We start from the raw sequence: 14,349 nt of genomic DNA, 5'->3' as shown, positions 1-14,349 counted from the left end.
AAACTTACTTTTTACAAGAAATTCTGCATTATTAAGGAGAAGAGAATTTGTATTAACACAAAGTATGATTGTTTAGTTTTCAAAAAAAATTTAAATTGTAGAAGTGACAGAGCTCTTAGGTGGCTGCAATCAAGACAAAATAGGCTGGCATTAGATTTTATGGTCTGTTAAAATAAGCAAAGAGGAAGACAGAGCTAAAAATACTCAAAAGAAATAACAAAATTATAATACTGGAAGGAGGCCCAGATCCCACCAGATTCTTTTTTCCTTCCAGAGAAAGGAAGGGTGGCTTCAAGAAAAAACAAACAAACAAACAAAAAAAAAAACACCAGAGAATTGGAGATTGAGGGGGTGACCATTATTTGGAAAACAGCTAAACAAATTGTGATATATGATTGTGATGAAATACTATTTTGTGTGCTATAAGAAATGATAAGCAGGATTTCAGAAAAACCTGACAACATTTAGATGAACTGATGCAAAGTTAAATGAGCAGAACCAGGAAAACATTTACACAGTTTTAACAGCAACACTGTCTGATAATCAACTATGAATGACTTAGCTATTCTCAGAAATATAATGATCGTAGTCATTATCAAATATAAGTTCCAAAGGACTTATTATGGAAAATGCTATCCCCTTTCAGAGAAAGAACTGATAAATAAAAGTATGCATCATATGGATTATGTGGATAAATAGATGGAAAGAGATATATATACATATATATGATATAGATACATATGTATCTGTGTCAAATGGTGGCCTTCTTTAGTGTGGAGTGAGGAGGGAATGAGGAAAAGAATTCAGAACTTGAAAATTTAATCAAAAACAAATAAATAAAACTGCCCATTTGACCATTAAAAAATTAAATGATAAAAATTTCTTTTTACATGTAATTGAGAAAAATTTTAATTTAAAAAATTTATACAAAGAACTATACTGGCAATGCAGTTTTAAGGTATAAGACATTTGAGATATATTAAACATATACAAATACAAACATCAGTGAACAAAAAGAACAGAATGGGATAGAGGGGAGTAATGAATAGGCTACTGTAGATTTTTATGTAGAATTTCATTTTTAAACTTAAATCATTTTATGTGTGTTGGTGGAGTTGTGAACGAATCCAACCATTTTGGAGAGTAGTTTGGAACTATGTTCAAAAAGTTATCAAACTGTGCATACCCTTTGATCCAGCAGTGTTACTACTGGGCTTATATCCCAAAGAGATTATAAAGAAGGGAAAGGGACCTGTATGTGCACGAATGTTTATGGCAGCCCTTTTTGTAGTAGCTAGAAACTGGAAACTGAATGGATGTCCATCAGTTGGAGAATGGCTGAATAAATTGTGGTATATGAATATTATGGAATATTATTGTTCTGTAAGAAATGACCAACAGGATGATTTCAGAAAGGCCTGGAGAGACTTACACAAACTGATGCTGAGTGAAATGAGCAGGACCAGAAGATCATTATATACTTCAACAATACTATATGATGACCAGTTCTGATGGACCTGCCCATCCTCAGCAATGAGATCAACCAAATCATTTCCAATGGAGCAGTAATGAACTGAACCAGCTACGCTCAGAGAAAGAACTCTGGGAGATGACTAAAAACCATTACATTGAATTCCCAATCCCTATATTTATGCCCACATGCATTTTTTATTTCCTTCACAAGCTAATTGTACAATATTTCAGAGTCTGATCCTTTTTGTACAGTTTGGTCATGTATACTTATTGTGTATCTAATTTATATTTTAATGTACTTAACATCTACTGGTCATCCTGCCATCTGGGGGAGGGGGTGAGGGGTAAGAGGTGAAAAATTGGAACAAGAGGTTTGGCAATTGTTAATGCTGTAAAGTTACCCATGCATATATCCTGTAAATAAAAGGCTATAAAAAAAATCATTTTATGTGTATGATTGACTGGTTTTATCTCTGCTTAAAGTACATAATAAATTACTTTTTGAAAGAACATTTGCATATTCAAAGAGTAGATGAAACTTTGGAACTGGAGATGGAAGACAAGAGAATGATATTTGAGTGAACTGGTAACCGAAGGAATAGAGGAGTAGTGAAAAAGGGTAGCAATCAGTTGTTTTTTGTAGCTCCCTTCTCTCTTCCTCAGACTGAGTCAAACCCCCGTCCATGATAAGCCCTTCGTCAAAGTTTCTCCTCAGCAAGTTGCACAAAGATCTGCCCAATAGCACTTTGGTAAAGGGCAACAGGTTAGGCCAGAGCAAGAGCAAGTTTCCTCATCTATAAAAAGGGAGTAATAATAGTACCTATGGTTCCTGGGTTATTATGAAGCTAAAATAAGGTATTTATAAAGCATTTTGCAAACCATCAATCACTATATCAATGCTATATTATCTTCAACTCTTGGGGACAGAGGATGAATGGTTTTGAGATATCTACTTGGGATTAGAAAGCATACCAACTGGAGCACAGCTGCAGAGAGGCGGAGATAACGTCGCAACACCTTCAAGGCCTCTCTATTCATCTTAGCCAGGGTCCGCTGCAGCTCAGTTAGCGTATAACATCGATTTTCCTCCTGGGGCAGCCAGGAAACAGAATTTAGTTCTTGCAAAAACCTGTAAAGAAAGGCCCATAGACTATTAAGATCAAAATTTCTTGTGGGCCCCCTACACAAAGGGACAGGAGCCATTTGTGGACTTCCCATTTTCCTTCTCTGAATATCCATAAGAAATTGTACCAGTAGTATTTCTGTACCCCTTCCTAAGTCTAATTATGTCTTAGGTTTTTGGCAGCTTCTAAGAAATCAGAAAAAAATCTTCTTTTCTTGCTTGATCTAGGTAACTGAACCATCTCCTAAATAATCTGGTTTATACTGTCAATTTCTTTTGTACAAATTGTTTATTTAGTTTTATTTTGGTTTTTTTGTGAAGGAGTCCTAAAATTATTTCCAAACTTCAGAGGCAGAACCAAGGTTTTGGTAAGTAAATTGCCTTGAGTTTTTACCACAAATCATCTCACATCCTAATCATTCCATCCCTTGTTCTTATCTTTTTTTTTTTTTTTTTCCTGAATAGGTTACTATACTCTCTGGCTCCTTTTATCAGTCCTCTTAACATTTTCCTTTAATTAGAACAGGATAGCCGAGTAGGGTCTGGTCCAACCTAGTGAACATGTAGCATTTTAGCCTCTCATTTAAGCAGCTGATCTTCAAGAATGATAGCCTGGTCTCACCCCTCAGGTTTTCAGGGGAAGGAGTTAGGATAGGTCTCAACCCCACAAGATATTTTCTCTGGGCCTTCCCCTTCCCACTTCTTAAACTCCCTAATTATTTATTCCCTGAGACAAGGTAACCTTCTAGATTCTCTTTTCATCTTGTTTTCAAGATCTGGACAAACGAAGATCTATATGGGGATAGAAGAATAGTTCCTGTTTAGTTTTCACTCCCTTTTTTCCTTTCTTTACTTCCTTCCCTTCCTTTCTCTTTTCTTTTTCCTCTCTCTCTTTCTCTCTCTCTTTCTTTCTCTTTCTTCCTCTCTCTCTCTTTTCCTCACCTCCCTCTCTCTCTTCCTCACCTTCTCTTTCTCCCATTCCCTCTCTTTCTCTCCCCCCTCCCCCCCCAATGATATGGTACCTGGACTTTTATTGGCCTTTCTGGGCATAACAGAAAACTGGAATTGATCTCTTCAGCAAAAAAATCTGTAGCACTTGCTGAAAGGGGATCAGTAGCAATCAAGAGGTGAGGGATAGAGAACTAGACTTGATAAAAAGAGGTATCAGTTACCTATAACTTAAAAAAAAAATACCTTATCTAGGCTAGCATCAGGTAACACTACTTTTCCTGAGCTACTTATATAGATAGAATAAACTCCATGAAGGCAATAACCACATATTCTCCTCTCTCCCTTGTCTGAGCTTATTGCCATAGGCTTGGCCACATAATAAGTATCCACAAGGGATTTACTGATTGGTTAGTTTAGAAAGAAACCAGTTTCACTCTCTGGCCCCAGAGAAAGTACCTTGTGGCGTTGAGTTTCTCCTGAAAACCTGAGGACTAAGACCAGGCTTTTACTCTTTAAGACCAGCTGCTTATGAGAGGCAAAATACTACATGCTTACTAGATTGGACCAAACTCCTTGGCTACCCTACTCTCCTTAAAGGAAAATATAAGAGGACCGATAGAAGGAGCCAGAGGCTTATAGTAGCCCAGTCAGGGAAAAAAGAGATAAGAGCAAGGGATGGAAATATTAGGATGTGAGGATTTGGGGTAAAAACTCAAGGAGGCAGGAGAATAAAAGAAACAGGAAATCTAGGAAAGCAAATCTAAGAAGAGGGATTGGAAAAATCAGGGAAAAAGGAAAAAGGAAGAATTCCTTGCCCTGTCAATATCATTTCTGAAGATCTTGTGATCAGGAAATCACTATCTGTTTACTTCATATTAAATGACTATATGGTACATGGGAAGCAATGATATGTATTGGGTAAGCTAGGAGCCAAGAGAGAAGAACTGAACCAGCTAAGAAGAAAAGGGTAATATTGGGACATCTGAGTGAGAAGAAAATAATGGACTAAAAAATGAGAGACCTGAGTTATAAGAGTCTGCCAGGAAATCTATTTCTTATGCTCTCTTCAAGATTTACTAGTCAATCTTGAAGGACCCAGTAATAAGGACTAGCCTAGAAAGATTTAACCAAAGCTGTCTATAAAAGTAAACAAAACCCTAAAAAGAAGATAGACATCTTAGAAACACAAAGAAGGGAGGGGACTATAAAGTGAGAAAGGACTGATATAAGGGATCTGGACCCTCAGGATACAGCTAGATTTGTCTTCTGCTCCTCACACATTGTCCAAGAAAAAAGCTATAGAAAATGTGACATTTTGTCACTTGGATAGTAAAGATAGTAAAGAGGGCTGATGAGGAGAAGAGAGAAAAAAATTTCAAGAAATAAAGAGTCATGATCTCACCTGTTAATATGAAGCAGACAAATCCCAAAGTGGGGTATTGCAAAGAACAGGTAATTCCTCAGGAAATCCTTGCGTTTCTGCAGCACCTGCCTTTTAACATTCTTCCTCCAGCTGTAGATAAAGGATCAGTAAGAATTTTCTTCATCCTCCCCCTTCTCTGACTCAACTCTAATCCCAGAATTTCCTCATCATCCCTGAAGCCTCCCTTAGTCTGCAGCAATGCTCACAATCTCATTTCCCCATAACCTTTTCCCTCACCCACCTTTTCCATTTCTTCTCCCACCTCCCGCCATCTCTCTACTGCTGCTTCATTCATGCATTCCCAGTCACTTCACGCTCACCAAGTAAAGGCCTTCCTCACAAAATAATGCTTGAAGAAAGAGATGTTTTGGAGTCGTTGCCAGAGCATGGCATGCCGGTGCCAGACCCCCAGGGTTATAAACTCATTGCCTTCCTCAGGATGCACATGCAGGATTCCAAAAGGAGAAAAGATGTAGTGCTCTGGATTTGCCAGTCTCTTTGGCACCACTGTCAGGCAGTATGGCCTATAAAGGGAGTGTTTTAATCAGTGAACACACAAACATACCCTCAACCCCAACAATTAGGTTATATTGCTAGGAAAAGAAGACAGAGAAGGAGGAGGTGGGAAGTTAACAGGATAGAAGATGGGGGGAGAGGATGAGAGGACAAAAGAGAAACAGGAAAAAGACATCATAATTTTCAAATAGGAAAGAACTAAAACCAAATGCAGTTCAAGAGAGATAAGATCATAGTAAGGATCACTTCAAATGAATCTTAGCCTCTAGGCTCACACAAATAACATAAGAATATGATATTGGTATTGGTAATTGCTGAAAAATCATGAAGAAATAAAGCTGTCAAATAAGTGGAAAAGGCCAAAGGTTCCCCCTCCATTGGAAACTACTAGCTATAGATGTCTGGTAAACTCTTAAAGTGATTTATTGATTGAAAGATCTGGGAGTACTTAGAAGCAGAAATCACAATCAAGTGGCATGGATTCACTAAGAACAACTTATGTGAACAAACCTATAGGGTTACTTGACTAGTAACTTACTTGACTATGTATTTGATTAATACCTTTACTAGTAGATTAATCAGAGAAATGATATTTCTGAATTTTATAACTGAATTTTAGCAAGGTACCTGACAAGGTATCTTATGATATTCTTATAAGCAAAAAGCAGTGATGAAGATGGGATGATAGTGGATTTGTAGCACAACCACATACAAAGAATAGTGATGGAGCTATCTAATGGCATGACATATACCTATGGTCCTATTCCATTCAACATGTTTATCAAGTGTTGCATTGATGGGAACAAAGATACAGTTGGATGACTGAATCAAGATTGGAATAGATTTCTAGAGCCTAAAATGATTAACTTTATCTAACCAAAGAGAATTTAATGAAGGTAAGAGAACAAGTGTTGGTTATGTGTCAGACATTGTGCTGCTAAGTACTTTACCAATATTATTTTAGTTGATCTTCACCTCAATTGCAGGAAGTGCTATGATTATCCTCATTTAGAGGATTCCTCATTAGAGGTAAGGAAACTAAAGCAAACAGAAGTTAAATGACTTGCTCAAGATCACATAATTAGTAAGGGCCATATTTAAATTCAGTTCTTCCTGATTCCAGGCCCAGCTCTCTATTGCACCACTTATATGACCTAATGGGGTTATATAAAAATACCTGTGCTTAACTTTAAAAATAGTTCCATCAATAACTGATATAAGAGGCATGATTACAAAACAGTTCTAGGGTTTTGTTGAATTATGTGTTTAAACAAGTCAACAAAACAATATGGCAAACAAACAAACAAAATCCAATGTTTAATTAGCATGTTAAAACTGAACAATAAATGTTCAGTTCTACTTGACTTCACATTGCTCAGGACAAATCTGAGTATTACAATCAACTCTGAGTGTTATATTTTAGGAAGAACATTGACAAAGTAAAGTAAGTTCAGAAGAACATGGTGATATATGCTGCTCTTCTAGGTCCTATATGAATTAAATGTCTTCCATAGCACAGTTTTCCTAGCTGAGGAAGAAGGAGACAAAAGAAGATTCATGCTTTGAAATAATCCAAAAAAAAAAAAAGCATCAGAAACAGTATACAAAAAGGAAAAGTTAGTCTGGAAATGTTGGGATGATGAAGGAAGGAGCCGCAGAACAGAACTAGGCCCAATAAATGGAAAGTTGCACAGAGGAAGTTTTTAGTTCGATGCAAAAAAGAATGTATTAACAATTAGAATTGTCCAAAAATGGAAAAAGTTGTCTTTGGAGATAAGTTAATGGAATTGCTCAAACAAGCAGAATAAACTATTAACAAAGAGAACTCTTGAACTAGAAAGGAAGACTGGACTAAATGACCTCTAGAGTAATTTCTAATTCTAGGATTCCAAGCCAAGGAAAGAATGTCAGATAAGGGTAGGATGAAAGATTTGTAGGAAAAGGACAAAGAAAGAGAATGGGAAAGGCAGGATTTAGGACATTGACCAAAAAAGAGGAGATCAAATGAAGAAAGTGACTGGACGATATGAGACTAAATCAAGAATGCCTGGATGCTAGATCCTTACCTGAAACCCCCAGTAGTCACCAAATTGAGGTAAATGAAATGGATTTGAGATCGGTATTTGCTCTCCTGAAGAAAAGAAATGATCTTGTTCTTTAGCAGGTTAGCCTTAGATGAGAAGTCAGAGCTTACCATTTCAGTGCTCCTTTCTTCAGTAGCAATTAAGAGCTGATGTGTATATCTGTAAAACAGAATATATTAAACAGTGTTGAAAAAGAGAGGGGAAAGAAGGGGTAAAAGTAGGGGAGAAAACAAAGGATCCTTTTACCTAGAATTATTAAGGAAATAAAGACAGCTCAGTTCCATGGCATGCTGACTGTTGTTTTCCATAAGAGCAGAGAGAAGCTATATGCTCATTCTTAATGTACAGATCAACAAGGAGGAAGAGATTTGGTACAAAAGGAATTTGGGTACACATAACACAGATATTGAAACTCACATATAACATAAAAACATTCTTCACATATGACTACACAGATAGGTCCATACCACATAGATACTCCTATCTCCTCCCTTTCAAAAAAATATATATATATATATATATATATATATAATGATAGAATTTTAGATCTGGAAAGGACCTCAGGGTACCAACTACAAACCAAAATATGAATCCAATATGAAATATTCTTGATTTCACCCTGGCTTCACTTATATATCTCTAAATGGCAGGGAATTCACAGTACTTTTGAGGCAGCTCATTATATGTTTGGCTAATTGGCCATTTTCACTAAATTTTCTATCAGGTGAGTAAAACTTGCCTTTCTCTAATTTTTACCCATACATAGCATATGATTTAGACATAAAAAGTGATGTGATATATGCAAATTGGAGGAATATGGAAAATTTTATTAAGTCAGATCTATTGATGAGTTTATGACCAAAAAAAAAAAAAAAAAAGAGTTTATGACCAAACAAGATATAAAGAGGATTGTAGGAAGTAAAGGATAATCTTGATTATATAAAATAAAAAGTTTTTCTGCAAACAAAACCAATGCAACAAGATTAGGAGGGAATCAGAAAAATGAAAGAGAAGTAGAAATTACAGCAAATTTCTCTAATAAAATTCTCCATTTTTTAAAATAGAGAACTGAACAAAAATTATAAAAATAAGGGTCATTTTCCAATTAATAGTAAAAAAAATTACGAATTGGCAAGTTTTCCAACAAAGAAATCAAATTAACAGTTACATGAAAAAATTATCTAAATCGCTATTGATTAGAGAAATACAAATTAAAATAAATCTGAAGTACCACCTCACACCTATCAGATTACCTACATGACAGAAAAGTAAAATGACAAATACTGGAAAGAATGTGAGAAAACAGATAGACTAATGTTCTGTTGGAATTGTACTAGTTTAACCATTCTGAAAAATAATTTGGAACTATCTACATATCCTTTGACTTATCAATTTCACAATTAAGTGTTATCCCAAAGATATCAAAGAAAAAGGGGAAAGAATTCAAAAAATGTTTATAGCAGTTCTTTTTGCAATGGCAAAGAATTGGAAATGGAGGAAATCCTCAACAATTGAATAGCTGAACAAGTATATAATTGTGATAGAATACTACTGTGTTATGAGAAATAATGAGAAGAATGGTTTCAGAAAAACGTGGGAAGATTTATATGAAATAATGCAAAGAAAAGTGAGCAGAATCAAAAGAATATCATGCATAGTAACAACAATATTGTAACAATGATCCACTGATGAAAATACAATGATCCAATTCCAAAGGAATTTTTAAAATGCAATCCACCTTCAGAAAAATGTCTGATGAACTTTGGATACAGAGACTGAAGCATGTGTTTTCCACTCATGCTTCTTCCTTTTTATTGTTTTTATTTTTTTAACTAATGTGGCAAATATGGAAATGTTTGCATAACTTCACATGTATAATTTGCCTTCTCAATGGACAGGAGACAGGAATTATAAAGAATTTTGGGAGGTGGGATAAAGTACTGACCACCTTGGAGTCAGGTGGACCTAAGTTCAAATCTAGTCTCAGATACTTAAAATATAAGCTGTGTGACCCTGGGCAAGTCACCTAACCCCAAATACCTCATTTTTAAAAAATTAAGAATATGGAACTGATTTTTTAATGAATGCTATACATTTAAAAAATAAAACAAGTCTAATTTTAACCCATATACCCTAGGTTTACTGACTGGAGCAAAGCAGAATAAATCTAACTTTTCCATGTAACAATCCTTCAAGTTTTTTATAACAACTGGCACGGACATGATCTGAAAGTATTACCAAAAACAAAAAGAGTTATTTGTTAAATGATTTTCATAGCGGCTTTATTTGTGATTGCAAAAAACTGGAAGCAATATCCAATAAAAAAGTAATAATTAAATCAACTATACTTAATTTATATGGATAAAAATAAAGTCTTGTTCTTGGTTACAAAAAAATCAATTTCACAACCATAAGACTGGAAAAACATTAATAGATTAACAATTGTTTTGAAAAAGATCTGGGGATTTTAGTGGATTGCAAACTCGATGTGGTAATCACTGTATTATGGTAGCCAAAAAACCTAACATGACTGTGGAGTACATTAAGAGGGGCAAATTCATCAGTTGGAAAATGGTTGAATAAATTAAGGTATATGAATGTAATGGAATATCATTGTTCTATAAGAAATGATCAGCAGATGGATCTCAGAAAGGTCTGGAAAGACTTATACAAACTGATGCCAAAAGTAGTAAGTAGAATCAAGAGAAGTAGAACCGAGAGAACATTGTACACAGCAACAACGAGATTATACAATGATCAATTCTAATGGACATGGCTCTTTTTACCAGTGAAATGATTCAGGCTAGTTCCATTGGTCTTGTGATGAAGAGAGCCATCTGCACCCAGAGAGGACTGTGGAGACTGAGAATGTATCACAACATAGTATTTTCACTTTTTTGTTGTTGTTTGCTTACATTTTGTTTTCTTTCTCAGTTTTTTTTTCCTTTTTGAGCTGATTTTTTTTGTGCAGCATGATAAATAAAGAAATATGTATAGAATAATTGCATATATTTAACATATTGGATTACTTGCCATCTAGGGGAGGAAATGGGGGGAAGGGAGGAAGAAAAAATTTGGAGCACAAGGTTTTGCAAGGGAGAATGTTGAAAACTATCTATGCATGTGTTTTGAAATTGTAAAGCTTTATATTTTTTAAAAAAGGGGGGAAATCCTCCAGAAATTAGGAGGTGGGTGAGAGTTTCACTGTACTTTGCCCTTATCAAACTTCATATGGAATATTGTGTTAAATTCGAGGGTCATTAATGATCTAGAGAGTATACAAAGGTTAGCAATTAGGATGATCTAGGCTCAAGTTTATAACATGAGGATTGGTTGAATGAATTTTTATGTTTGCTCTGGTGATCAGAAAACTCAGGAAGGACATGATTGCTGATTAGTATTTTAAGGGTGGTCAGGTAAATGTAAATTTTAAAATGTAAAAACCCCTGTTTGACTTGTTCTGTTTGGACCTAGAAGAGTAAAAAGATCAATTTAGGAAAAACTTCTAACAATTAGAGGTATCCAAAAGTGAAATAAGCTGGCTGCTTCAAAAGATACATTTATCTTCTGTGGAGATCTTGATTAAGTTATAGTAAGGATTCTATTTATATAATGATTGGACTAGATGGCCATAGAAGTCTCTTTTAAATCTGAAATTCTATAATCCATCATCTTTGCCCAGCTAAGCATATCTCTATTCCCAAATTTCTAATTTCCATTAATGAAACCTCCATCTTCCTAGGAACCCATTGGATTTGAATTGAAGGAAAAAGGAAAAATCAATCAGTTACCAAGTCTGGGCAATTCCACATTCACAACTTGTTACTGCCAGAATCCTAATAGGCCCTTGTTACCTCTTCCTTGTCTTAATGGGCAAGAGAAATGTGATATGATAGTTTGGTGGATTTAGAAGGGGACAGAACTATGGAAACCAAAGAATTAATAGGCTTAAAACAGGGATCATTCTAGTGGAGTATCCCAGTAATATGCCTTCACTGTTCACTATTCAACATTTTTATCAATGACTTGGAGTTTTTGGAAGTAGCTAAGTCATGCACTTGGATGGAATGCTTGATTTGGAATCAGGAAGACCTGAATTCAAAATTCTCAGATACTAGCTGTAACTCTGGGAAAATCATTACTATTTGTCTCAGTTTCCTCATCAAATTAGAATAATAACAGTCCCTACACCCAGGGTTATTCTGAGAAAATGAGATATTTGTAAAACATTTTACAAATGTTAAAAAGCTATATAAATGCTAGCTGTTATATAGACATGTGGTAGAAGAAATATCTTAATCCTCTTCTTTTCTTTATTCAAGTTAGCTCCCCTGAGCTAATCCAAATCTTGAGGAAAATCTTAATACTTTTAAAGAAAAAAACAGCCCAACCAGCCTGGCTTAGGATAAGCATTCCTGGTTGACATATTACTAGATTTATAGATGACATATGCTGGGAGATATAGCTGGTAAGTTGGATGATTTCTATAAATCTACTATTAACTGTAGACACATAAATGTGAAGTCCTATATCTGTGCTCCAAAAAGCAACTGCATGAAGTGCCAAATGGAAGAAACATAGCTAGAAAACAGTTCCTATGAAAGAAAAAAGAACACATAAAAAATCCTGGCAGTTCAAGCAGACTCAGAGCTTAATGTGTTGACAAAGACACACAGAAGACAAAAAAGTGTAATATTCTCTCTAAAATGTAATTTTCTCTGTTGAGTTTTTCTTAGGGTCTCTGAAGGCAATTCAGTAATTACCACACAAGTAGCCAGGGGTTAAAGTCCAAATCCTGTCCTGTCTCCTTCAAAGTCTTGCCTTGCTCTATTTTTTGTGAAGGCTTCCCCTCGATCTTTCCCTGGGAGGGAACCCCAAGCTTTTATAGCAGCAGTAGCAATTTGTTCAGACGCTCCTATGGGGTAATTAATCTGTGCTGAATTCTGTGCATATTGACTTTCACCTGCTAGTTGGTTAGTGATTTGTACATTAACTCCAGTTTGCTTATTGTATTCGGCTTGAAACCTACATAATTCATGATACTCCAAAAGTCACAACAAGTTTTGTCCAGGTTCTAAACATGTCCTTGCTATGCATTTCCAATTACTGGGGGTTAAAATTTCATAAGCCAAACTCTTTAATAACATCTTAACATAAGATGTTGTAGCCTCATAAAGAATGCAACCCTTTTTCAAATCCTTAATTTTTTCTAGATCAAAAAGAGTGTATTCTTCTCCATTGTTGACCTGAAGAGTCAAGCTCTTCAATAACAGGATATGCATTTATTAAATCAGATATATCCTATCTTTCATTTTTTGCCTTAACCAGTGCCTTTTGTAATCTTGTCATAGGCTGCTTCATAGGTGATGCTGATTGTGTTACTACCTCTCCCCCTCCTCCTTCTCCCTCCATCCATGAAGGGTTAATTGAGGGAAGCAGGTCAGAGGATGGGGAATGCCCTAATGGCTTCTGCTGTGAAACACTACCCTTATGTAATATTCTCTGTTGAGGTTTTCTTGGGGTCTCTGGAGGCAGCCTTTGTTTCAGTTCAGTAATCACCACACGAGTTGCCAGGGGTTAAAGTCCAAATCCTTTATTGTCTCCTTCAAAGTTTTGTCTCGGGGCTCAGCTAGTTTTTCTGGAGGCCTTGGGGCTCTTGGTTTCAGTGGGGAAGCGAAGGAGGAGAGCCTGCCACCACTTCTATGTCTTTCCTCCTTCTCATTCTGGCTGAGTTTGTTGGAGTTTATATCCTCTCTAATCAAAGGTGTGAATCTTGTAGACCTATAAGTACTAAGTACATGTACTGAACTAGAGAACTGTTAAGCACCATGCTAAATAACCATTGTTTCTATCAATTCCACTGACTTAGAACCTTGTTTCAAGTTCTGGACCATAACAAAAAAGCTAATGAATTCATGAATTCATTCCATTAAATGCCAAGCATTCTGATAAGTGTTGGAGATTCAAATACAAAGGCAAAAAAAATGTCCCTAATCTCATGGAATCTTATATTCAGATAAGGGATATAATACTTCTACAACAGTGGTAGCCAGGGAAGGGAATTTTGGTTCAGAAAGTTGCAGAATGAGGGGTGGAACAATAAGTAGAGTAACAATCTTTTCAGCAGTAGTATACTCATTTGATTAAGATTCCGCATGTTACTGGAAAACAGGAGCAGAGATGAGGAGGAGTAGAGAGATATATAAGATGGCAAAGTGGCTAATAAAAAGATGGAGTAAAGTGAAGCAAGGATGAAGCCAACCTAGATACAGGATAGATACAGGATGTATTCCAAAACTGAAAGGATTATAATCTCCAAAGTATAGTCTCTCTTCTAGGTGTCAAAGTAACCTGCTATCAGGTAGCATGGGGCATAGTGCTAAGAATTGAGTGATGGTCATTTTTACTCGTCCTGGTCAAGTCACATCTGAAATTTGTGTTCAGTTCTGAGCATTTTATTTTATTTTAGAATATTTTAGATAATAATATTTTAGAAAGAATATTGATAAACTGGAACATGTCTAGAGGGGGATGACAAATGATTGCAGTAATCAAGACTTAAAATCATAAAAGGATTATGAGAAATTATTATTAATGACCAATAAGCAAGGTAGAAATTCAGAGCCTGACCCTTTTTCTAAAGTCCTGACTTTAAATTCAGTTCTTAAGAACATTAATAATGATGAGATTGGGCTCACTTTCTTGCTCAAGGTCCCAATCTGGCAGAAGCCACTGTGTTTTGCTCAGGCTAGGATGGGGTATACATTCTTTGAATTGAT

At 35.6% G+C, this 14,349-nt stretch overlaps 1 protein-coding gene across 4 annotated transcripts in view; it reads right to left on the bottom strand.

The window, feature by feature from the left end:
- The window catches only part of DNHD1 (dynein heavy chain domain 1), a 99,886-nt gene that overhangs the window by 69,894 nt on the left and 15,643 nt on the right, over nt 1–14,349 (bottom strand). For all 4 annotated transcript variants that reach the window (XR_004233301.1, XM_031962085.1, XM_031962083.1 and 1 more), the window contains exons 5-8: nt 7,553–7,729; nt 5,291–5,494; nt 4,950–5,060; nt 2,446–2,602 (exon numbers count right to left, since the gene is read on the bottom strand). Coding sequence is in view for 3 of the 4 variants with exons in the window: in XM_031962085.1 (XP_031817945.1) it covers nt 2,446–2,602; nt 4,950–5,060; nt 5,291–5,494; nt 7,553–7,729 (649 nt within the window). In the remaining variant the exon portion in view is untranslated. The remainder of the gene's footprint in view (nt 1–2,445; nt 2,603–4,949; nt 5,061–5,290; nt 5,495–7,552; nt 7,730–14,349) is intronic.

This window comes from Sarcophilus harrisii, chromosome 3, assembly GCF_902635505.1.
Source record: "Sarcophilus harrisii chromosome 3, mSarHar1.11, whole genome shotgun sequence".
In the NCBI taxonomy this organism is placed as follows: Eukaryota; Metazoa; Chordata; class Mammalia; order Dasyuromorphia; family Dasyuridae; genus Sarcophilus; species Sarcophilus harrisii.
The sequence above is the reverse complement of the archived record's forward strand: the minus strand, read 5'-3'. Positions and strand labels throughout refer to the sequence as shown.